This window comes from Sus scrofa, chromosome 14, assembly GCF_054392235.1.
Source record: "Sus scrofa isolate SSC_HxYL_T2T_F1_AM1 chromosome 14, Sscrofa_HxYL_maternal_Yorkshire_Landrace_v2.0, whole genome shotgun sequence".
NCBI lineage: Eukaryota > Metazoa > Chordata > Mammalia > Artiodactyla > Suidae > Sus > Sus scrofa.
This window is the reverse complement of record NC_139396.1, coordinates 49,112,932-49,137,429: the sequence shown is the minus strand read 5'-3', so window position 1 is coordinate 49,137,429 and position 24,498 is coordinate 49,112,932. Positions and strand designations below refer to the sequence as shown.

Here is a 24,498-nt window from a genome sequence, read left to right as displayed (position 1 = left end):
ACAGATGTCCCCTTGTTGCCAATTAATTCATGAGCAAATTCACCTGGAATTTACCTTCCTGGTTTGGAGAGGGAGAAAACCCCCCCCCCCCAAAATTAGATTTCATCTGGAATGGTGCTTTTGCATTGCTTGGCATTGTCAAAATACAAATTGCCCCTTGGTGGCGGCAACAGCTAAAACTTTCCTTTGGAGGAGGCTAATTCTTCAAAGTCATGGCTCCCTCCTCTATCTTTGATCCAAATCCCACCCGATCTTTGGATACATTCTTGAGGAAACACGGGGCTACAGTATGAAAGTGAAAGTATCATACGCATGTTTGCCTAGGTGTGTCTATTACATACATGAAACAGATACTATTTTTAAATGTATTTTAGACAGATTGGGGATATAATTTATATCAAATTTTGATGCTTGCTTTTTCACTTAACATGTAAGCATCACGACTCTACGTATTTGTTGGGATCATGGTTCTGATGATGGTGTAGCATCATGCGCAGAATAATGGTTTAATCATGTATATAATCATTGCCCTCATGATGAGTTTTTAGGTTGCTTCTCGTGTGTTGCTGTTATAAATCATGCTTGTGATGACACTTTCAGATTAATCTCCTTGAGCTCGTATTTCCTTTGCATGAATTCCTAGGTGGAGAATTATTGGGATGGCTTTTTTTTTTTTTTTTTTTTTAAAGACTATACCCGCAGCATATGGAAGTCCCTGGCTAGGGATGGAATCTGAGCAACAACTACATTGATCCTTAACCCAGTGCACTGGGCCAGGGATCAAACCCCTGCCTCTGTGGTGACCTCTGCTGCTGCAGTCAGATTCTTAAACCACTGGGCCATCAGCGGGAACTCCTGGGATAGGTGTTTTTAAGAGTTTGAACACTCACTTTTATAATTGCTTTGTGTATGTTAGCTGTGCCTTTCTCCAAAGTTTACCAGCTCCTTGGGAACAGAAACCACATTGGTCTTGCCCTGCTCTACCCCTACAAGTGCTAGAAACATAGTAAGTGAGTAGTATATATAGTTAGATAGATAGTTAGAGAAGTGAATAAGTAATAACCTTCCTCCTCCAGTAAATAATCTGATACAGGACTGGCTGTATTGATGACTCTTGAGAAGTTTCTTTCTTTCCTTTTTTTTTTTTTTTCTTCTTCTTCTTCACAGCTCTATTGAGATAAAGCTGACCTATAAGAAGTGTATATATTTAAAATGTACAGGGGTGTTCCCTGGTGGCTCATCCTGGTTAAGGATCCGGCGTTGTCGCTGCTCAGGTCGCTGCTGTGGCTTAGGTTCAATCCCTGGCGTGGGAACTTCAGCATGCCAGGGGTGCGGCCAAAAAAGTCTTTTTTAAAAATGAAGCGCAGGGTTTAACGTGTTGGTATATGTGTACCTTGCGAAATGATCACCATCATCAACTAAGTAACATATCCATTACCTGTACATAGATATCATCTGTTGAGAAGATTTAATTTCAAACCTATTCTCTTAGCAAGTAACAAGGTACAAGCTTGTTAACTGTGTCACACTGCTGTACATTAGATCTCCAAAACTTACTCGTCTTGAGTAACTGAAACTTTGTACCCTTTTAACCCACATCCTCCCACATTCCCCCCCACCCACCCCAGTCCCTGGCAACCACCATCCTACTCTCTGCTTCTATGAATGTGACTATTTTAGGTAGGGAATGTAAGTGAGATCATGTAGCATTTCAGAGAACTTGCCTTCTGAACGCCTTCTGGAGGAAGGATGCGTCAGCCCCTTTGGGGCTGTATTTTTTCCCAATCTCCTAATTGCAATTTTGTCATTCTCCAGGAAAAGGAGGCTCACAAAAGCCCTGAAAAGGCCAAAAAATACTCAAATCAACAGAAAATAGTATTTCGCAGAATTTGTAACGGCTGCAAAAAAAAAAAAAAAAAAAAAAAAAAAATGTTTCCAGGAGTCAGAGTCAGTAAACGGAGTATTTACTTGCCTTTTGTCCTCTGGTGAGGCTGCATTTTTAAACACTGCTGCCAGGTTTATGTCTTCTTGCTCTGCTTGGAAGCCAGTTTCCAGGGGCAGAGGTTTATTTCAGGGCAAGGAAGAATCCCTGCTTCTTCTTGGTCTGATTGGCTGACGCTGCTTCCTGCTGGGCTGTCTGCACTTTGAAAAAGCTTCTTGGGTCTTTGCTCTTTGTGTTTTCCCATTTGAAAGAGATACACACACATATACAGAGGTGCATGCATATATACATATACATGTTTATGTTTCTTTATACATATTTTAGTTAACAAGGTAGTACATGATTGTTGTAACACATTTGAAGAAAGTAGAAATATAGGTGGTAGAAAGTAAAAATCTTTCCATTTTGGATTCTGTAGATAGAATAAGCATAAATATATGTACATTAATACATATACATATGAAATCCTAAAAAATTACTCAGGAGTTCCTGCTGTGACACAGTGTTTAAGACTCCAACTGCAGTGCTCAGGTCACGGCAGAGTTGCGGGTTTGATCCCTAGCCCAGCATAATGGGTTAAAGGATCTCGTATTGCCTCAGCTATGGGGTAGGTGGCAGCTGTGGCTCGGATTTGATCTCTGTCCCAGGAACTTCCATATGCCATGGATGTGGCCATAAAAAAACCAAAAAACCTATAAAAATTACCCAAATAGGATCATATATGATACATTTATAATTTTTTACAGTAAATCCTTATTTATTTTATATACAGTGGTGTATGTTTGTTTTTTTAAATTATAGTTGATTTACAATGAGATACATTTATAATTTTTTATACTTAATGACATATTGTGGACCTCGTTTCAAGTACATTCATGTAGCCCTGACTCATTTTTCTCACAGCTGTCTGTAAAAATGTATAGTTTACCTGGTCTCCTCTTGATAAAATTTTGGAATGGTTTAAACTAATAATAATAATGATAGCAGGTGAAGATTGAGCATTTATGTGAGTCAGCACTGTTCTGGGCACTTCATGTTTATTAACTCATTAATCCTTACAATAAGTTATATTTATATCTTACTTTATATGAGGACATTTGAGGCATGGAGAGATTAAGTAACTTGCTCAAATTTGCTCAGTTAGGAAGTGGCAGAGCCAGGATTCCAGTCCAGGCTCCTGGCTCTAGCACATTTCAGTCTGTTTCCAATTCAGGTGGATGCTGTGGTGGACATCCTTGCAGATAAATAGATCTTTATGCCTTCTCACTCGTATTTGGGAGAGAGCGATTTCTAGAAGTGAGAATGCTAAGCCATAGATTCACTCTCATTTCAAAAAGAATTAGGAGCTGTCTAAATGTCCAGATAGATGCCACATCTCGGAGTGATGGGAAGAAGCATAAATATCAGAGGAAGAACGCATTAGCACATTGTATACAATGCTCCGAAACCTCGTTGTCTTGTAGCTCGGTGGGCGGGCAGCCTAATCTCTGTAGGCTGATTACAGTAGAGATGACCATGACCTTCTAGGTCTGGGGCTTTGTAAGACCAAGAGGATAGAATTCAGTCACAGGACTCCTGGGTGAGTGGTAAATGGGGCTCCTTCCTACTCTACCCTGGCTATTTTGGAAGATCCTGAGAGCACACATTATGTAATGACAGGACTTTTACTGTGATGAGGCCTAGAGGTTGAATCGGTGTGGCCAGTGGGCGGTGTGTTGGGGGGAGGGGTGGAGACTGCATTGTGTTTAATTCTCTCTCTCTTTTTTTCATATTTATGTAGAAGAATTTTATTTTATTGTTTTATTTATTTTTTATTTTCTTGCTTTTTAGGGCCGCATCCACGGCATGTGGAGGTTCCCAGGCTAGGGGATGAATCGGAGCTACAGCTGCCATCCTACGCCACAGCCGCAGCAACGCCAGATCTGAGCTGCATCTGTGACCTACACCACAGTTCACGGCAATGCCAGATCCTTAACCCACTGACTGAAGCCTGGGATCAAACCTGCAATCTCATGGTTCCAAGTCAGATTCGTTTCTGCTGCGCCACGACGGGAACTCCGAAGAAGAAGAGTTTTTGTTTTAAATTTAAATTTTTTAATCTTTAAAAATTGAAATCTAGTTGCTTTACAATGTCATGTTAGTTTTGGATGTGTAGCACCCAAATACCACAGTGATTCAGTTATATTTGTATTCTATTTCAGATTCTTTTCCCTTATTGATTATTAAGAAATATCGAGTGTAGTTACCAGAACCATACAGTAGGTCCTTGTTGGTCATCTGTTTTATATACAGTAGCGTGTCTATGTTCATCCCAACCTTCTAATCTCTCTCTCCCCCCCAAACCCATAATGCTGTTTTCTACATCTCCGAGTCTCTTTCTGTTTTGTAAATAAGTTCACTTGTATCTTATTTATTTATTTATTTTTATTTTTATTTTTTTTTGTCTTTTCAGGGCTGCACCCATGGCACATGGAAGTTCCCAGGCTAGGGGTCAAATCAGATCTGTAGATGCCAGCCTACACCACAGCCACAGCCATGCCAGATCTGAGCAGTGTCTGTGACCTACACCACAGCTCACGGCAATGCCGGATCCTTAATCCACTGAGCGAGGCCAGGGATTGAACCCTCATCATCATGGATACTAGTCGGGTTCGTTATCGCTGAGCCACAATGGGAACTCTTTTTTTTTTTTTTTTGTTGGATTCCACATGTAAGTGATATCATACAATATTTGTGCAGACCCGGCCTTCACGCTTCCTTTGCTCCCCTTTCTCGTGCAGTGATGCAGAGTCGCGCCGTCGTGGACAGCCTGCAGAGGTTCTCCTCGCTCCCAGCATACCTCCCCGCCAGCTTCCACATCTCTAATGCAGAGGCGTCCTTCTTCCTTAAAGAGGCCAACCAGGACGTGACAAGGAACTCCAGTCTGCAGGCCCGGGTGGAGTCCTTCTTTATCTACCGAGCCAGGAGCCCCCCGAGCGTCAATGCCACCTATGGGCCTTTTTCAGCCGAGGAGACGGTTCCCCGGGAGCTCCTGCTGACCTCGGCCCCCTTTGGGAACATGGGCGAGTTTCCCTTCAACTGGAAGCTGAAAGCCCACATCCTGGAGAGCTCCATTTACTCCAACAGACCCAAAGTGCAGACCTTGTTTTATATCACTGGCATGGCCTGGGCCGACAGCGACCCAGAGGAACAGCTACCCTGCGTCAAGATGTTTGCCTTCCCAGAGGCCAGGGAGGTGGCGGCCAGCTGTCGGCTGCAGGGGGCCCCGGGGTTGTGTGTGGCTGAGCTGGAGCTGCTGCCTGAGTGGTTCAGCTCAGGGCTGGACCTGGAGCCCGAGGAGGAGATCCCGGCCCTGCTGGGCGGCACAGCCATGGAACTCTTCTTCACGCTCTACCCGGCAGATGAGGCTGGCCAGTGTCCACTGGAGGAGGACGGCAAGTGGGAGAACAACATCCACTCAGGCCAGGACAGCCCCCCGCCAGTGTCCCCTGCCCGGGAGAGGATCGGGAGTGTCGTGGTCTACCCAACCCAGGACGATCTGAAGTGGTCCTTGGTGAGCCTGGATGAGAACGTTGTCCTCTCGGTACCTCTGAACCTTGTCCGGGAAGGGGACGCGGCCACCTTCCTGGTCTCTCTGACCAGCAGCTCTGAGGCAGACCACTTCGCCCTCAGGTAAGAGGCTTTGCTGGGTTGGATGGGACGGAAATCAACTCTTGGGCATCAGTGACTTGTTAGGTTATCAAGTAGCTATTGATTGCTGAGTATCCTGAGTAGGGAGGAAACTTACAAACATGAACTAAGACCCTTGTAAGACAGCAGATCAGACAACATAGAGCAAAGTATTTGGGGGAAGCCCCTGAGCCTCTCTGTTTTCTAAGAGCTCCCTTAAGAAATTCTGGTGTGTGGAGTTCCTTTGGTGGCACAGTGGTTAACAAATCCAACTAGGAACCATGAGGTTGCGGGTTCGATCCCTGACCTTGCTCAGTGGGTTAAGGATCCGGCGTTGCCGTGAGCTGTGGTGTAGGTTGCAGACGCGGCTCGGATCCCGCGTTGCTGTGGCTCTGGTGTAGGCCGGTGGCTACAGCTCTGATTGGACCCCTAGCCTGGGAATTTCCATATGCCGCAGAAGCGGCCCTAGAAAAGGCAAAGAAAAAAAAAAAGACAAGAAATTCTGGTGTGAAGCCAGGGTTAACACATCTGCTTTGAGAGCAGCACATCTGCTTTGAGCTTGGGCTGTGAGGTCCCATGTGTCTACCTCACATGACAGTCTGAACCTCTCACTGTCCCCTTGAGGTACCAGGCAGAATCCCATAACTCGCTTTTTTTTTTTTGTTGTTGTCTTTTGTCTCTCTTTGTTGTTGTTGTTGTTGTTGTTGTTGTTGTTGTTGTTGTTGTTGCTATTTCTTGGGCCGCTCCCACGGCATATGGAGGTTCCCAGGCTAGGGGCTGAATCGGAGCTGTAGCCACCGGCCTACGCCAGAGCCACAGCAACGCGGGATCCGAGCCGCGTCTGCAACCTACACCACAGCTCACGGCAACGCTGGATCCTTAACCCACTGAGCAAGGGCAGGGACCGAACCCGCAACCTCATGGTTCCTAGTCGGATTCGTTAACCACTGCGCCACGACGGGAACTCCATAACTCGCTTTTAGAAGCACACTTTCAGCTGTTCTGTCTAAATGGGGACTGACCTTTACCCCTTGAATCTTACTGGGTCAGCATCTAGAGATTTTTGTCTTCATGCCTTCTTACATATGACTGTTTTCTTTTTTTGGAGGAGGGGTTTACAGAAGCTTTATTCACATGTAAATTATGGAACAATAAAACCAGTATATGAGTATCAATTGTATTCCTACACAAGGATGAAATTCTCATTTTAAAAAATCGAGGAGTTCCCATTGTGGCACAGCAAAAATGAACCTGACTAGGAACCATGAGGTTGTGGGTTCAATCCCTGGCCTCAATCAGTGGGTTAAGGATCTGGCAATGCCGTGAGCTGTGGTGTAGGCTGGCAGCTGTAGCTCTGATTAGACCCCTAGCCTGGGAACCTCCATATGCTGTAGGTGAGGCCCTAAAAGGCAAAAAAAAAAAAAAAAAAAAAAAAAAAATTTAAGTACAGGAGTTTCCTCTGTGGCACTGTGGGTTAAGAATCTGACTGCAGTGATGTGGGTTTCTGTGGAGGTGAAGGTTTGACCCCCAGCCCAGTGCACTGGGTTAAAGGATCTGGCATTGCCAGACCAGCTGGGTAGATTGCAGCCATGGCTTGGAGTCAATCCCTGGTTCAGGAACTTCCTTATGCTGTGAGTGTGGCCATTAAAAAAAAAAAATTGGAATACAGTTAATTTACATTGTTGTGTTGGTTTCAAGTGTGCAGCAAAATGATTCAGTTTGTGTGTGTGTGTGTGTGTGTGTGTGTGTGTGTGTGTGCATTCTTTTTCAGATTTTTTTCCATTCTAGATATTGAGTATAGATGGCTATACTTTATGGCCAGAGAACAATGCTCTGAAATTGTGCAAATAAACAAAGATCACTCAAAGGAGAACAAACCGAGCCTATTTATCCAGGGCTTGCTATGACAAGGGAGTCAGTCACCATCACTGGCATTTGGCAGAGACTCAAAGGCAGGCAGGGAAATGGGAAAGTTTATCATGGAGACAGGGGGGCTCAGGTCTGCTCTGATTGGAGGCTGATGGTTTGGAGAAGCTGGAGGCAGGCTCACTAGAAGTTTTTTTGTTGTTTTTTTTTTTAACTCTCCCCCTTTTTAAGGCCACACGTGTGGCTTATGGAAGTTCCTGGGCTAGGGATCAAATCAGAGCAGCACTGTTGTCTACACCACAGTCACAGCAATACCCGATCTGAGCCGCATCTTCAACCTATGCCTCAGCTTGTGGCAATGCTGGATCCTTAACCCTCTGAGCAAGGCTGGAGATGCAACCTGTATCCTCATGTTGAGTGGATCCTGTGCTGAATTCGTAACCCACTGAGCCACAACAAGAACTCTGGAAGTGAGCATCTTATGTGACAGGTCTAGGAAGCATACTTGGATTTTTCTGGTTGACCTTGAATTGCAAGCAGAGGCCATAAAAAGGGCAGCAGCCAGTTGTGGACCAAGTTCCGACCTTTCTGGGCTTATTGCTGCAAAGGTTGTGGTTTGGCTTTGTGGCCTGGTTGCTGCAAAGTAGTGGGTCAGGCTTCTGTCATCATATATGGTCTGTTTTTTTAAATTTATTTATTTATTTATTTTTTGTCTTTTTGCCTTTTCTTGAGCCTCTCCCACAGCATATGGAGGTTCCCAGGCTAGGGGTCGAATTGGAGCTGTAGCCACCAGTCTATGCCAGAACCACAGCAATGCGGGATCCAAGCCGCATCTGCAACCCACACCACAGCTCACGGCAATGCTGGATCCTTAACCCACTGAGCAAGGCCAGGGAACGAACCCACAACTTCATGGTTCCTAGTCGGATTTGTTAACCACTGCGCCACGACGGGAACTCTCTATGGTCTGTTTTTTTGTATATTCAAACTCTCAAAATAAAACTCTGCTTTCAGGTCTAGGGGGATTATTTTTCAACCTGATTGTCTATTTTAATGATGTCTTTTATGAATGAAATGTGATATCTTTTATTCTGGTTCAGACGAGGCCTCAGATCAAAGTGTGAATGTGCACAAGATTCGCTGAGATATAATTTCAAAGCTGAAGACATCTGGAAAGGGGACAGATGTGTGCAATTTTCACATGTCACATTGCTATTTCTGACTGCATATTGTATCAGGGCCAGTTTGAACAAAGGTTAAATTGGTTATTCTCTAACACTGAAATAGATTCTGTTAAACACTAAAGCTGATCATATATTGAAAAGCCTTTTAACAAAGGGTTAAAAAGTGTGTTTGAGAGGGGTTGGGGCTGCTGGCAGGTTGATGCTAGGCTGGATTCAGGCTAAGTCTTTCAAACCAAGGAAGTTTGAAATATGAAGATTTCCCTATTCCATCTATAATGTCTCCAAGATTAGGCATGATCCTGAGAAACTTTTATCTTTGTTTTATCAAAATAGCTCTTTCTTGGAGTTCTCACTGTGGCTCGGCAGGTTAAGAACCCAGTGTTGGCTCCATGAGGATGTGGGTTCGATCCCTGACCTCGCTCAGGAGGTTAAGGATTCATTGTTGCCGTGAGATGTGGTGTAGGTCACAGACATGGCTCAGATAGCGTGTTGCTGTAGCTGTGGCATAGGCTGGTGGCTACAGCTGCAATTTGACCCCTAGCCTGGGAACCTCCATATGCCACGGGTGTGGCTCTAAAAAGACCAAAAAAAAAAAAAAAAAAGAAAAAGAAAAAATTGTAGACTCTAAGGCCAGAGAGCCTTGGTTCAAATCCTGGCTCCACCACATACCAGCTGGGTGACACTGGGCAAGTTACTTAACCTCTCCGTGTCACAGTTTCCCCATCTGTAAATGGGGGCAATTTATACTTTAAGTGATCATGAACCATTGGCTCTGTGCTCAGCCAGATCCTCCCATTTCATTTGGTAGCCACCCCATCCTCCTGGTTGCTCAGAAGGATAGACTTTTGCCGTTTTCTGATACACCCCTTACATCGGGACCATCAGCAAATCGTGGGGCTTCTCCTATAAAGCAGTGAGAGTTGAACTATCTCCATTGCTGTGGCCCAGGTCAAATCAGTGTTCCTTCTTGGCTGGATGCCTACAGGAGCCCCCTGGCAGCTCTCTCAGCCTTCATCTTTGCCCCCTGTGGTCCATCCTTGAGCAAAAGCCAAAGGATGACCCCACATGACCTGGCCCCACCATCCACTTGAACTCATCTCCTACTACTTTCTCCCTTTCAGCCACAGCCATCAGGGTTTTAAAAGACCCACGTGTGGAGTGCCCATCATGGCTCAGTGGAAATGAATCTGACTAGGAACCATGAAGTTGTGGGTTCAATCCCTAGCCTCGCTCAGTGGGTTAAGGATTGGTGTTGCTGTGAGCTGCGGTAGGTCGCAGGTGCAGCTCAGATCTGGCGTTGTTGTAGCTGTGGTGTAGGCTGGCAGCTGTAGCTCTGATTAGACCCCTAGCCTGGGAACCTGCATATGCCACAGGTTTGGTCCTAAAAAGCAAAAAAAAAAAAAAAAAAAAAGGACCCACTTCCCTTCCCCAGGACATAATGACACATAATGCATCATTGTTTACGGCCCATCACTTCCTGCTAGAATGTGGGGTCCGTGAGGGTGGGGGTTCTGTCCTCTTTGTTCTGGGGTGTGTCCTAAGGGTCCAGAACACCGTCTGGCACACAGTAAGTGCTCAAGAAACATTTGTTGGATGAATGAGTGAATTTGGAAGTGTTCCCAGGCATTGTTCTTTGATGAAGGGTGTGAATGATCAAGACTGTGAACTCATGAAGTAAATAAGTAAGAATTTCATAAATATTGAAGGTTGGGACGCTTGGGGATCCTGTTCTGGCAAAACTGGCCTCTTGGCTACAGTGTGAGAATGGATTCATCATTTCTAATTAAAAAGTGGGCTGTGCCCACATATCTGAAACTTGGGTAATTCATACACCACTTTTGGGATATTTTTTGTCCAATCAGATAACACCACATCCTACCATCAGAAGTTAAGTCATATCCATGTGCCTTCTGTGTGCAATTGTTATTTACTCTTTTCATCAAATCACTTAAAATGTAAATAAATGCATTTAAAAAAGGCATCTCACATCTGCCACTGAATAGAAACCAGTATTATTTGTTCCCATGAAAGGGTATTGTAAAGATAAATTATGATAATAACAACAGCCAAAAACTACACACCACTGCCGGAGTTCCCTGGTGGCCTAATGGGTTAAGGATCTGACATTGTCACTGCAGTGACTCAGGTCACTGCTGTGGCATGGGTTCGATCCCTGACTTGGAAACTTCTGCAGGTTGAGGGGAATCATCGAAAACAAAGAACTGCCCCTCCAAACCCATTACTAATTTCTAGGTACCGTCACCTGTGGAAGCCATGAACCTGAGGTCTGCTCTCTGTCTGAAAGCATGTGCTGTAAAGAGATGGGGGCCATGTGGAAACTTTCTCCTGGAAATTATCACACATCCTGCAGGGGTGACTGTCTCCCCCTGTGACTTGTTGCTATCTAAGCCATGTCTGTGCAACATCAGGACCATCTGCAGACCCAAGACCAAGCTTTGGGAAAACTGGCTGCCAATGACTTTCTCATCCTTGGGATCAAGAAGGCTCCACCTTCTGATCAGCCTCAGTCTCTCCCACGGATGACCTTCTCTGACATCACTTCCTGTCTGCCACTTCCTGTCAAACACCTCTTCCTGTGCACCCCACTTCCTCAGGGTTGTGTTCTGTACCTTGCAATGCTGGATAATGCTCCAGGCTGAGAGTGTCAGGTGCTTTAAAGCCTTCTAGATCCCCTGAGTGCTTAGACCATCTTCCTTTATTTCAGTATCTGGCAGAAGGGAGATTGGAACGGTCGGAGGCAGAGAATCTAGTTCATGACTGTGGGGTGGGTGAGCCTTAGGCTTGAGTCCATTTGTCATTGATGGAACAGATATTTTGCGACCACCCATACTACGTGTCATCCATCATTGGATTGCTTTTCTTTTTCTTTCTTCCTTCCTTCCTTCCCTTCCTACCTTCCTTCCTTCTTTCTTTCCGTCTTTTTCTAGGGCTACACCTGCAACGTATAGAGGTTCCGAGGCTAGGGGTCCAACTGGAGCTGCAGCTGCCGGCCTACACCACAGCCACAGTAATGCCAGATCCAACCATGTCTGCAGCCCACACCACAGCTCACGGCAATGTTGGCTCCTTAACCCACTGAGGCCAGGGATTGAACCCGGATCCTCACGGATACTAGTTGGGTTTGTTACCACTGAGCCACATGGGAACTCCTGCTTTTCTTTTTCTTTCTTTTGCAAAACTACCACCTTCTTCCACCCCTCATCGAAGTCATACTCTCCAAGGAGGAAGACAGTAAACAAGCAAATAAACAAAATCATACAGAATCCATGCTTTATGTCACAAAGGAAACAAACAATGCAGTGTATTTATGTATTTATTCATTTGGTCTGTGGCATGTAGAAGTTCCCAGGCTGGGGATGCACCTGTGCCAGAGCAGTAACCCAAGCCACAGCAGTGACAATACTGGATCCTGAATCCGCAGAGCCATGAGGGAACTCCACGATGCAGTGTATTTAAACTTCATTTCATTCGTTTTAATTTTTTTAAAAACTTTTTGTCTTGAAATAATCTTAGACTTATAGGAAAGTTACAAGCCCCCAGATTTCCCCTACTGTAAGCATGCCACATAACCACAGTATGACTGTCAATACTAGGACGTTAACATGGGTATATTATGAACTAATCTACAGACATTATTAAAAAGTGCCAGTTGGAATTCCTGGTGTGGCACAGTGGCTTAAGAATATGACCGCAGTGGCTCAGGTCCCTGCAGAAGCATGGGTTTGATCCTTGTCCTTATGCAGTGGGTTAAAGGATCCCGCATTGCCACAGTTGTGGCATAGGTTGCAGCTGTGTCTTGGATTCAGTCCCTGGCTCAGGAACTTCCACATGCTGAGGCTGTTTAAACTGGCCATTAAAAAAGAAGTACCATTGGTACCTGCAACGTCCTTGTTCTGCTCCAGGATCCAATCCGGGATCCTGCATTTAGAGTTGTTGTATTTCCTTACTTTGCTGAATTCTGGTCCTTAGTCTTTTTTTCTTTTTTCTTTTTCTCTCTTTCCTCACCTTCATACCCTAGAAGAGTACTGACCAATTATTATTATTTTTTTTAATTTTATTTTCCCACTTTACAGCAAGGGGATCAAGTTATCCTTACATGTATACATTACATTTACATTTTTTTCCCACCCTTTGTTCTGTTGCAATGTGAGTATCTAGACATAGTTCTCAATGCTACTCAGCAGGATCTCCTTGTAAATCTATTCTAGGTTGTGTCTGATAAGCCCAAGCTCCCGATCCCTCCCACTCCCTCCCCCTCCCATCAGGCAGCCACAAGTCTTTTCTCCAAGTCCATGATTTTCTTTCCAGTTGACCAATTATTTTTGAGAATGTTCCTCAATTTGGTCTTTTTATGGTGTTTTCTCATGATGAGGTTGAGGATGTGTGTACTTAGCAGGAATCCCAATGAAGTGCTTGTCTTTCTTGGTGTCATATGGGAGGTTCATGATGTCCACATGTCTTATCACCAGTGATATTTACTTATGTAAACACCTAAGTAAAGTGGTGTCTTTTCAGTGTCTCCACTGCAAGCATGCTTCCCTCCCCTTTGTAATTAGTAATAATAACATGTAGGAAGACACGTTGCAACCATCTACATCCTCTTTCATGTTATATTTTGCCCATGACTGTTAGCATTAGTCAATGATTCTTGCCTAGAATGCAGTAAAGTTGTTTTTTTTTTTTTGAAATTTTATTTTTTTGTTTTTATTTTGGTGCATTTGTCTTAAGCCAAATATACATATATATTTTTGTCTATTTGCCTTTTATAGGGCCGCATGGAGATTCCCAGGCTAGGGGTCCAATTGGAGCTGTAGCTGCCGACCTACACCACAGCTCACGGCAACGCCGGATCCTTAACCCACTGAGCGAGGCCAGGGATCAAACCGGCAACCCCCTGGTTCCTAGTCAGATTTGTTAACTACTGAGCCACGACGGGAGCTCCAGTAAAGTTTTAAATAAATGAATCAGAAGTGGATATTACACGAAAACCTTGGCTCTTCCTGATTACTTCTTATTTATTTGTTTATTTTTTTAATTTTTAAAATTACAGTTGATTTACAGTATTCTGTCCATTTCTGCTATACAGCAAATTCATCACTTATTTAAATATGTATAAAGAAGTGAGCCGCAAATGGCATTATTTTGTTCTTTTTTATGGCTGAGTAGTATTCTATTGTGTATATATACCACGTCTTTTTAATCCAATCATCTGTTGATGGACATTTAGGTTGTTTCCATGTCTTGGCTATTGCAAATAGTGCTGCAATGAACGTGTGGGTGCATGTGTCTTTTTCAAGAAAAGTTCTGTCCAGATATATGCCCAAGAGTGGGATTGCTGGGTCATGGTAGTTCCATGTACAGTTTTCTAAGGAGAGAAAAAAGAATGTATAACTGAGTCACCTTGCTGTACAGTAGAAAATTGACAGAACACTGTAAATCAGCTATAATGGGGGAAAAAAAAAAAGAAAGTGAGCCAATAGCAATTAGTCACCACAGAAGTCACTAAACTTTCTCTGTTGAACTGGAGGAAGTTGTTCTGTACATTTAGGGGTTCAGAAGGCTTTAAGGTGACTATCATTCTTGAGCCGGAACATTAACTAGCAATGCAAGTTATAGAGCAAGTCCCCAAGGAAGTGGTGTGGACAGGAAGTGACATCAGAGAAGTGAGATTAGTGCGGTCCAAGGAGGTTAACCAGGGAAGGCTTCCTGGAAGAAGAGGCTGCAGAGGCTGGTCAGGTTTTGATCAAGTAAAGGAAAACAGGAGGGTGTGTGTGGGTTGTTCGGCATGATCAAAGAGTGTAATATGCCCCAGGACACTTTTGGGAGGCAAGATTTCACAGAAAGCTCAGTAAGGCTTGTGGTCAAATTTCAACTCCCCTTCCTGGCTGTGTGACCTTGTACAGGTTACTTTACCTCTCTGAGCCTTGCCTTCCTGTAATGTATAGTAGAATTAGTGATGGCCCCTATCTTTGGGGATGGCTGTGAGGAGTACATGAGATAACACAGGAGGCACTTGTCAGCAGTGTTGCCTGTGATGCTTGGTTCCATTCTCAGCAACATCTAAGTGGAAACTGAAAGCTTCCTGCAGCACAGACTATGGGACCTCAGTTCCTACCACATGCACTTAATGAGTCCCCGTCCTGTGCTAGGCTCCCTACTAGCTCTCATGCATCCCCATAACAGCTTTGGAACTTATCTGTTTCCTCTACTTCCAGATGAAGAAAGAGGTGCAGAAGCACTAGGTCCCTTGTGTGAGAGTCATGGAGCCAAAAAGTGGCAGAGCCAGGACTCCAACCAGACCCACCCACTTAAGCTGGTGTCCATCTCATGGCCTCTTCAGTATGTAGGACTTCTCTTGGGAGTTTTTTGTAGTGCAAATTTTCCGGCAATGAATTCCTTTTGTCTGAAAATATCTTTATCTCATCCTCATTTTCAAAGAGTATTTTTGCTATTTATAGAATTCTGGGTTTGCAGATTTGTTTTTTCTTCCAGCACTTTAAAAATGTTTCACTCTTTTTGGCCTCCATAGCTGCTAGTGAGATGACAGCCATGCATGGAATTGTTCCACTGTAGGGAATGCATTGTTTTTCTCTTGCTGTTTGTTTGTTGTCTGTGCCTTTCAACTGCTTAATGATGATGTGCAGAAGCATGGTCTTCTCGTATTTATCTTGCTTTGAGATTATTGTGTGCTTGAACTTGTATATTTATGTATTTCATTCACTTTGAGACCTGTAAATGCAAACTACACTCTGTAATCCTTTCTGTCTCATTGTCTCACTCCTCTGCTTATCTTTTTTTTTTTTTTTTTTTTTTTTTTTTTGTCTTTTTGCCATTTCTAGGGCCGCTTCCGCAGCATATGGAAGTTCCCAGGCTAGGGGTCTAATCGGAGCTGTAGTCACTGGCCTACACCAGAGCCACAGCAACGCAGGATCCGAGCCATGTCTGCAACCTACACCACAGCTCACAGCAATGCTGGATCCTTAACCCACTGAGCAAGGCCAGGGATCGAACCTGTAACCTCATGGTTCCTAGTTGGATTCACTAACCACTGAGCCATGACGGGAACTCCTCCTCTGCTTATCTTATAGGCTGTCATTTAGACAATCTAACAGTTATCTGAGGTCTTCTAATTTTTTTCTGTCTTCATTCTTATTCTTTTCAAGATAATGTCTCTCGACCTACCTTTAGCTTCACTGACTCTTTCCTTTGCCATCTCTATTTGGCTATTAAATTTATCCACTGAAATGATACTTTCAGATATCGTAGTTGGATGTTTGGATGGAGAGGTCGAAAAGGCTAACTATAAATGTGAATCCAAAGCTCAAGATAGATGTCTTTCCTGAAGTGAAAATTTGGGTTTCTTGGGCAGTTTGATCGTAGTAATTGACACCTTGGGAATTTGATACTTTTTCAGTAAAAATGCTGAGAAGAAAAGAGGGCTTAATGACTGTCTCCTGAAGGACTCCAGCATTTAATAGTTTGATAAATAACAGAGGAGTGTGTCCAGAGGAGCAGCCAGAGGAGGAGCAGAAAAAAAATCAGGAGCCCGTGATACCACGTAAACCAAGACAAGAGACAGAAAACAAGGGAGAGTCAACAGAGGTGATTGCTGCTAAGAGGTCAGGCAAGGAAATGAAAATTATCTTCTGCATTTTGCATATGAAGGCCGTTGGTTACTTTAATAAGATGATTCATGGACTTTTGGGTATCAAAGGGGTTTAGGGGTAAGTGATCTGTAAGGTATAACAGTTGGAGATTAAGGTCACCCGTATGTAGTAGAAACCCCAAAGAACACTGACCTCACCAAGACAGAGATAGTCTTAGGGAAAGGCAAGAACATCTACAGGTAGGTTTTGATCCAGTGGATCAAGGATGTCAGAGCATCAAGGATTGTCTGATTCCCTTGGCCTTTCCCTCATTGTCACAAGATGGCTGCCACAGTGGTGGCCATCACATCGACACTTCATGCAGAAGGAAGGAGAGAGATGGGGCAAAGAATCAGGTGCACCTGAGTCTGCCCTGCCTTAGGGAGCTCTCCCACAAGCATCAATTGGCATCTTTTGATTAATGCTTAATGGCCCAGTTGTTCTCATGATCAGATTCACTCACAGTGAATAGGGAATTGTAGATATTTAACTGGGTCTAGTGACCTTGGAAGAAATGGATGGGTGTGCAATGAGCAGTGTCGACTACCCATGATTTGATGTTTACAGGGAGGATGAGGTCTTTCAACATCATTTCCAGCATTCGGCTAGGAAGAGGAGGGGAGGCTGGAGAGCAAACTGGGAACCTAGGGCATCAGAGGGATTCTTTCTTCTAAAGTTGAGGGAAGCCTGTGTGTATTTAAATGCTGAAACAAAACTCAGAGTCCTGGTGGGGCTAATTTCCCAGGGCCTGAAAGAACTCCTCTGTATACCTTGTAGATTTCCAAGACACAATCGGGTGACCTTCTTACTTTCACCACTCACTTTAAAGTGACTGGGAATTTTATGAAAATAAATAAGTAATTGTGTGCACAGTAGATCTGGTCCATGTGATTTATGAGTGTGAAGCTAGTTCAGTTTGCTCTTTCACTATTTTTCTGTTGTTTGCCAATGACTTGGGCAATAAATAATTTTAGAGAAATTCAAAGGGGTGTGTACTAATCAGAGGCAGCGTACACTCTGTAATCCTCTCATTGTGATCAGCGGAGTAACATTTGGTGCCAGTTTCAACAGATTTCCAATAAAAGTGTAGCGTACCAGTCATCTCTCTGTTGGTTCCATTAAAAAGAAAAATATGGTCTTTATCTCCATTATGTTAAGATTGACTATCATTCACTGTCATTTAGGTAGATTTCCTAAAACCAGCAAGGAGGAAGACAATGCATTATGCAACAGTTGTAACCTATAATCCATAATTTTAAGGTTAGGTGGATTTTTAATTGCATTTATTTCTATCTGGTTGGTCTAAATCCGCAAAACTTTTTGCAAGAAAATTCACCAGCACTTCTCTGTGTTCTGGGAGTATTTTATTCACACGTCTGATCTAGCCTTTATCCCAGCACATTGCAATTAACTGAATTTGTGTCAGTGTCTTTGCTTATGAGCTTCTGCAGACGGGGACTGCTGATTTGGCAGTCTGGGTCCCCGGCAAGGACCAGCAGCCTGTTAGAGCTCGTGAAGTCTCCCTTGAGTCGAATTAAATTTGAAATCCAGAATAAGAAAACTTGCCGCTTTACCTCCAGGGTCCCAAGTAATGATTTTTTGTCACTGATGGCAAGGCGGTGGCACCTGCTACTTAAGCAATCTGTGGGCGTTTTCCCTCTAAAAGGGAAATCGAAAAGCTTTCCCAGGTTTCCTGCCCTGATGGGTTTTGCTGAAGGAGCTCTCTGCCTGCCCTTGGGGTTGAGACTCCGGGATCAAAGTTCAAGACGTTTTTCTGGAGGGCAGGAGTAGAAATAAAGTTGCCCGTCTCTCTCTGGTGAGGATCACAGTTGTGGACACGTTATATGCAGTATTTGAAATCCTGATTGAGTTAGAAGGCAAGTGAAAAGTGAAACGTCACCTTTCCGATTGCAGATCTGTGGTGATTTTGATTGTGACCTGAAGGTACAGGCAATAACATGAGAAGGATGTTGAAAAATGTCCTCCTCTCCCATCTCATCTCCCACCATGTTCCTACTGCCTGTACTTTCTTTTGGCCCCTAGGGGTCCCTACTCCCATCTTATGTGGGTCCCGCCTCTCCTTTCATTTCTTACTTCAAATATCCCTTTTTCCTATAAGCCTACCTGACCCTTCCTATGTGGTCACCAATGCTAACCACGCTTCCGTCTTCCAGCCTCTTTTCTTCCTGGCACTCATCGCTCCTGGTAATAAACCATGCTACTTATTTGTTCACTGATTTCTTGTCTGTTTCTCCCACACTGGCATGTTGGCTTCATGCAAGCAGGGACCACACATGCCTGGCTGGTGCCAGCTAGGACTCAGTAAATGGGGAGGAACACACCTTCACGTCCCGGATGCAGCAGTTAATTTGGGTGGGTTGATGCCTGTCATGGACCAAATTGTGCCCCTACCTAATCCATATGTTGAAATCTTAACAACTGCCAAGCTCCCTACTTCAGAATTTGACTGTATTTAGAAATAGGGTCCGAGTAGTTCCTGTCATGGCTCAGTGGTTAATGAACCCGACTAGCATCCATGAGGACGTGAGTTCGATCCCTGGCCTTGCTCAGTGGGTTAAGGATCCAGTGTTGCTGTGAGCTGTGGTGTAGGCCAGTGACTACAGCTCCGATTCAACCCCTAGCCTGGGAACCTCTATATGCCATGGGTGAGGCCCTAAAAAATGACAAAAGGCAAAAAAAAAAAAAAAAAAAATAGCAGAGTTCCCGTCGTGGCGCAGTGGTTAACGAATCTGACTAGGAACTATGAGGTATTGGGTTCGATCCCTTGCCTTGCTCAGTGGGTTAATGATCCAACATTGCCGTGGGCTGTGGTGTAGGTCACAGATGTGGCTCGGATCCCGAGTTGCTGTGGCTATGGCGTAGGCCGGTGGCTGCAGCTCCAATTGGACCCCTAGCCTGGGAACCTCCATGTGCCTCGGGAGCGGCCCTAGAAAAGGGAAAAAGACAAAAAAAAAAAAAAAAAAAAAAAAGAAAAGAAAGAAAGAAATAGGGTCTTTAAAGAGGTAAAATGAAGTCATTAGCATGGACCCTAATCCAGTATGACTGGTATCTATGAGATGAGAAGATGAGGACACACAAAAGGAAAAAAGCCATGTGAGGACACAATGAGAAGTTGGCCATTGACAAGATGAGAAGGCTTGGAAGAAATCAACCCAGATGACATTTTTTTTTTACTTTTTATGGCCGAGCTAGGGGTTGAATTGGAGCTGCATCTGCAGGCCTATGCCACAGCCACTGCCATGGTGACTCCAGACTTGAGCCCCCATCTGAGACCTACACTGCAGCTCATGGTTATGCTGGATCTTTAACCCACTGAGTGGGGCCAGGGATCAAACCTGCATCTTCATGGATACTAGTTGGGTTCCTAACCTGCTGAGCCACAACAGGAACGCCAACCCAGACAGCATCTTGATCATGGACCTCCAGCCTCTAGATCAGTGACAAAATTTATTTCTATTGTTTAAGCTGCCTGGTCTGTGGTACTTTATTATGGTTGCCCTAGAAAATGAATTCAATGTTCTACAATGGAAAACAATAAAATAACATTTAATACAGTGAGCTGGTGATTCAGAAGTTTCTTACCTTCTCTGATCCTGGTCCTCTCCTATGTTTTCCATTCTGTTTCAGGATGAGTTTGAGACCCCCAAGAGCACAGATTTTTCTTTTGGGAATGGATTGATTTACACTGAATTCTTGGCAGGTGTATGATTCATAAGAGTCTTGCTCTGGACTTTGAATGTGAAGGACATTATTAGGGCAAAAGGAAAGGTCTTACCAAGACCCCTTCCTCCCCCAAATCCTCTCCCTGGAGCCTCATCCTTCTTAGATCTGAGATGACTTTGCCGCTTACATTCTCTTGCGGCACAGGAAGCTCTCCAATATTCTACAGTGTTCTTTCAAGAGTTGGCAGAGAGAACCATGTCCTTCCCTTGTGTAGATATAGAAGGTGGCTGGTTCGAATCAGTAAATGAGTCAGTCCCTTGAGTCCTGGATGTTTCCTGCCAGGGTGCAACTTGAAATAGGGAGACATGAAGAGGGAGACCTCCCCGATGCTTCTTTCATTTCAGAAGCCCCCTCCTAACCCCACCCCCATTGCTTCCTGTTCTTTCTGGCATATCTAGGGGTGTTTATTCTTGCTGGCAATCGTGTGTGTCAGTCAGTCAGCCTGTCTCCCTCAGGGCTCACTGGCTAATTGCAATTATGTGCTCTTCAATAAAATGGAGAGCAAAAAGAGACCATTTGTGGCTCAAGTGAGAAATGAGAAGGAGTGGTTATTGCCAACACTGCCTCCAGAAGAAAAAAAAAAAAAACCCTCAATTTTGGTGGCTTCGTGTTGCAGAAACATGTTGGGAGCTAAATTTTATTTTGTAGCAGGACTGGATTGCACAGCTGAAATCCATAAGATCAGATATAACAGTTCCATCACTGAGCAGGTTAATAAAGTCCCTAATAGGATTTGCTGACCATCAGGATGGCAGGCCATGCAGCAGAAAGGTTTTATTTATTTGCCATCTGTATGTAAATTTTGCTATTATGGAAATAGTGTCAGAAATTGGACTGTAACTGGATGGCACACAATGTACCATAATATTTGAGCTAAGATACAGAAAAAAAAAAAGAGCCACCTCTGTGTGTGTATGTGTGTATGAATAATCCAGCTCATTGTTGCTTTCTCTAAGAACTCAGACTCTGAATCTAATCTGTGATCGCGGTGGATGGGGACTCATTTAAATATGCAATAGTCACTAAAAGACTAAAAGATGGGGGCGAGTTTCCGTGGGAGAAGGAGTGCCCAGGCTTTGCTTTATTACTAGATCTCAGAATCCAGTGCCAACCCTTCCTTTGTGACTCCCTAGGTGCCTGTATGGAGACCATTTCATTGCTAGAGGACAAATATTTTTGGAGTTAATTATAACCAGCCATGAAAGAGAGGAACACCTCTTGGCTTTTGTCCTGAAAGAAACTCAACTGACATGAAGAAATTAAATCAGGACTCAGGAATGTGGAGGTCAGCTCTGTTACATAATTAGCCTCCTAGGGTGGGCGAGCCGCCAGTGGCTGCCTTTAAGGAGTGTACATCATATTCTGTTAGAAAATGTGGTTAGAAAGTTTGACTGGCCACTGCCTCATGTTCCCATAGTAACATGATTGGAGTCCAGAGAAAGTGGTAGGCTCTCTTTGGTGAGACCCACATATAAATTTAGTCACTTGCTATGTTCCCATGAGGTCTTACTTTTGTTGTTTCACTTTCTCTAACAGTTACTAGGCTCTTTAACTTCATCCTAGATACCACCTTAAATTGGTCTGCACCTTACACTTTGAAAGCCACGAGTACAGTGGAAAAAATATTTCAGGTGGCACCTGAGATGAATGTAGGTTTTCAAGTATCAAACAGAGGTGCTTAGGTAACATTGAGTTACCCAGTGAGAATTGATTCCTTCTGCATCCTCTTTCTATCCTGGTTCAGTCAGGGAGACAGTTTCTGATGCTCCCAAATCTCTTGCATCCCCTAACCACTTGCTGATCTCCTATTTGGTTGGTTTTGGTTTTGATTTGAACAGTGAGAGCCTACACTCCAGGCTGGGATCCTTTGGCAGGCAGCAATGGCTGGCAAGAATTCAGTACCATTGTTTTTTATGGTGCTTATTTTAAAGGTTTCTTCTTTTTATGAAAAGTGATATTGATTTTTTTCAATTCAAGTGCTGATATATTGCTTCCTCTCCAGATAGACCTATATAAACACAGTGAAAAGATTTCAAAGAAAATATTAAGCAAGTGCTAATACAGATGGTACTTTAATAAGAGAGTGTGGCCTGGTGCAGGGATGCCTGGAGACTGGGGAAGTTAGTTGAGAGCATGTGTCCCCTTCACTGAGATTACCTCATCTGAGGCTGCATTTGGATTTGTTTCTTTAGTAGTAGCTGGGATGGTTGGCTCCAAGTTTCTTCACTTGGCAGCTCTTTACCTGTGGCTAGTTTTTTTTTTTTTTTTGGTCTTTTTAGGGCTGCATTTGCAGCCTATGGAAGTTTTCAGGCTAGGGGTCGAATCAGAGCTGCAGCTGCTGGCCTATACCACAGCCACAGCAGCGCCAGATCTGAACTGCATCACAACCTACACCACAGCTTATAGCAATGCTGAATCCTTAACCCAACTGAGCGAGGCCAGGGATCAAACCCACATCCTCACAGACACTATGTCAGGTTCTTTGCCTGCTGAGCCACAACGGGAACTCCTACCTTCAACTTGGAAAGTAGAGAATGCCAGGGTCCAAAACAAAAAAATGGAGCCAATGATGGATGTATTAATTTCCTTGGGTGGCTGAAACAAATTTCTGCAAACTTGGTGGCTTAAAGTAGCAGGAATGGCTCTTCTCTCTCAGTTCTGGCGTCTGGAAGCCTCAAGTCAAGGTGTGGGTGGGGTTGGTTCCTTTTGGAGGGTCTGAGGGAGAATCTGTTCCCAGCCTCTCTTCTGGCTTCTGGCGATGTCCAGCAACACTTGGTGTTCCCTAGCTCATGGCTGTAAGAGCCCCATTTTGCCTGTCTTCTCGTGGTCTTCCTCTCTGTGTGCCTTTTTGTGCCTCCTCCTCTTTTGTCTCTTATAAAGACACATGTCATTGGACTTAGGGTCTGACCATATCCAGGATGACCTCATCTTGAGCTCCTTACCCAGTTACTTTATGCGAAACAGGTCACATTCATAGATTGCAGGAGGGGGGGATACCTTTGGGGGGCCACCATTTCCACCCACAACAGTGGGCAAGGAACTCAACCCATCCTCCCAGGCGCTGAAGGGATCAGCGATTGGAGTGGGGCTCTTGCCCTGAGATCCAGGCTTTGAGGCTCCTTTGCTCTGCCTGTATCCCAGGGGACTGACCTTGTGCAGCTCAGTTTCCCTCCAGCTGGCTGCATGGGCCGAGGACTGGAGGGCTGGAGGAAGGCATAGCAGGGATTGTCTACCCTCTTCCTATCTGATCTGGGCATCTCCGGTATCCATGGCAGCAGATGCACTTCTGATTGATGAGCCCACTGTGGTTCAGTCATCCTTCGGGTGACCCTGGTCCCTGGCTTTGGGACTGTTACTTCCTCTTTCTGTCCTTCTATCAACTTCCTACTATGCTAATCTTTTTTTTTTTTAATTGAAGTATAGTTGATTTACAATGTTTTATTAATTTCTGCTGTACAGCCAAGTGATTCAGATATATATATATATATGAAAGTGTGTATATATTATATCATTCAAAATTATATATATGTGTATATACACATATACACTCTTTTCTTTTTATCTTTTTAGGTTTGTACTCTCGATACATGGAAGTTCCCAGGCTATGGGTGGAATTGGAGCTGCAGCTGCTGGCTTACACCACAGCCACAGCAAAGCCAGATCCAAGCCGCATCTGCCGCCTCCACCACAGCTCACAGTAACACCAGGCCAGGTATTGAACCTGCGTCCTCATGAATACTAGTTGGGTTTATTACCACTGAGCTGCAATGGGAACTCATATATGCTATTTTAAAAATATTCTTTTCCATTGTGGTTTATCACAGGACATTGAATATAGTTCTCTGTGCTGTATAGTAGGATCTTGTTGATTATTCCCTCCATGTATCACAGCTTACCTTTGCTAACCCCAACCTCCCACTTCATCCATCCCCCAAACCCTCCCCCTTGGCAACCACAAGTCTGTTCTCTATGTCTATGAGTCTGTTTCTGTTTCTTAGATAGGTTCATTTGTGTCATAGTTTAGATTCCACATAGAAGGGATATCATATGGTATTTGTCTTTCTGATTAACCTCACTTAGTATGATCATCTCTAGGATGCCTCCACCCTGCTGAGCTACTCTTTTTTCTTTTTTCTTTTTTCTTTTTTTTTTAGGGCTGTACCCACGGCATATGGAAGTTCCTCTGGCTAAGGGTCAAATTAGAGCTGTAGCCACCATGGCCACAGCAATGCAGGATCCTAGCCACGTCTTTGACCTACACCACAGCTCAGGGCAACGCCAGATCCTTAACATGCTGATCGAGGCCAGTGATCAAACTTGCCTCCTCATGTCAGATTTGTTTCCACTGAGCCACATTGGGACCTCCTGCTGAGCTAATCTTAATTGAGCTTTTCAGATACATAATAAAGTCATCCCTTCCCTGGAT

General features: G+C 44.2%; 2 protein-coding genes across 11 annotated transcripts in view; one reads left to right on the top strand and one right to left on the bottom strand.

The window, feature by feature from the left end:
* DHX37 (DEAH-box helicase 37) overlaps nt 1–24,498 on the bottom strand; it is a 978,033-nt gene that overhangs the window by 328,393 nt on the left and 625,142 nt on the right. The window lies entirely within an intron of this gene.
* Nucleotides 1–24,498, top strand: part of TMEM132B (transmembrane protein 132B) — a 393,866-nt gene that overhangs the window by 162,474 nt on the left and 206,894 nt on the right. For 9 of the 10 annotated variants that reach the window (XM_084996149.1, XM_084996153.1, XM_084996154.1 and 6 more), the window contains one exon: nt 4,723–5,614. In XM_084996149.1, coding sequence (XP_084852275.1) covers nt 4,723–5,614 — 892 coding nt within the window. Of the gene's footprint in view, nt 1–3,211; nt 3,522–4,722; nt 5,615–24,498 lie in introns of those variants that run through there. The other variant, XM_084996157.1, reaches the window with a different exon arrangement.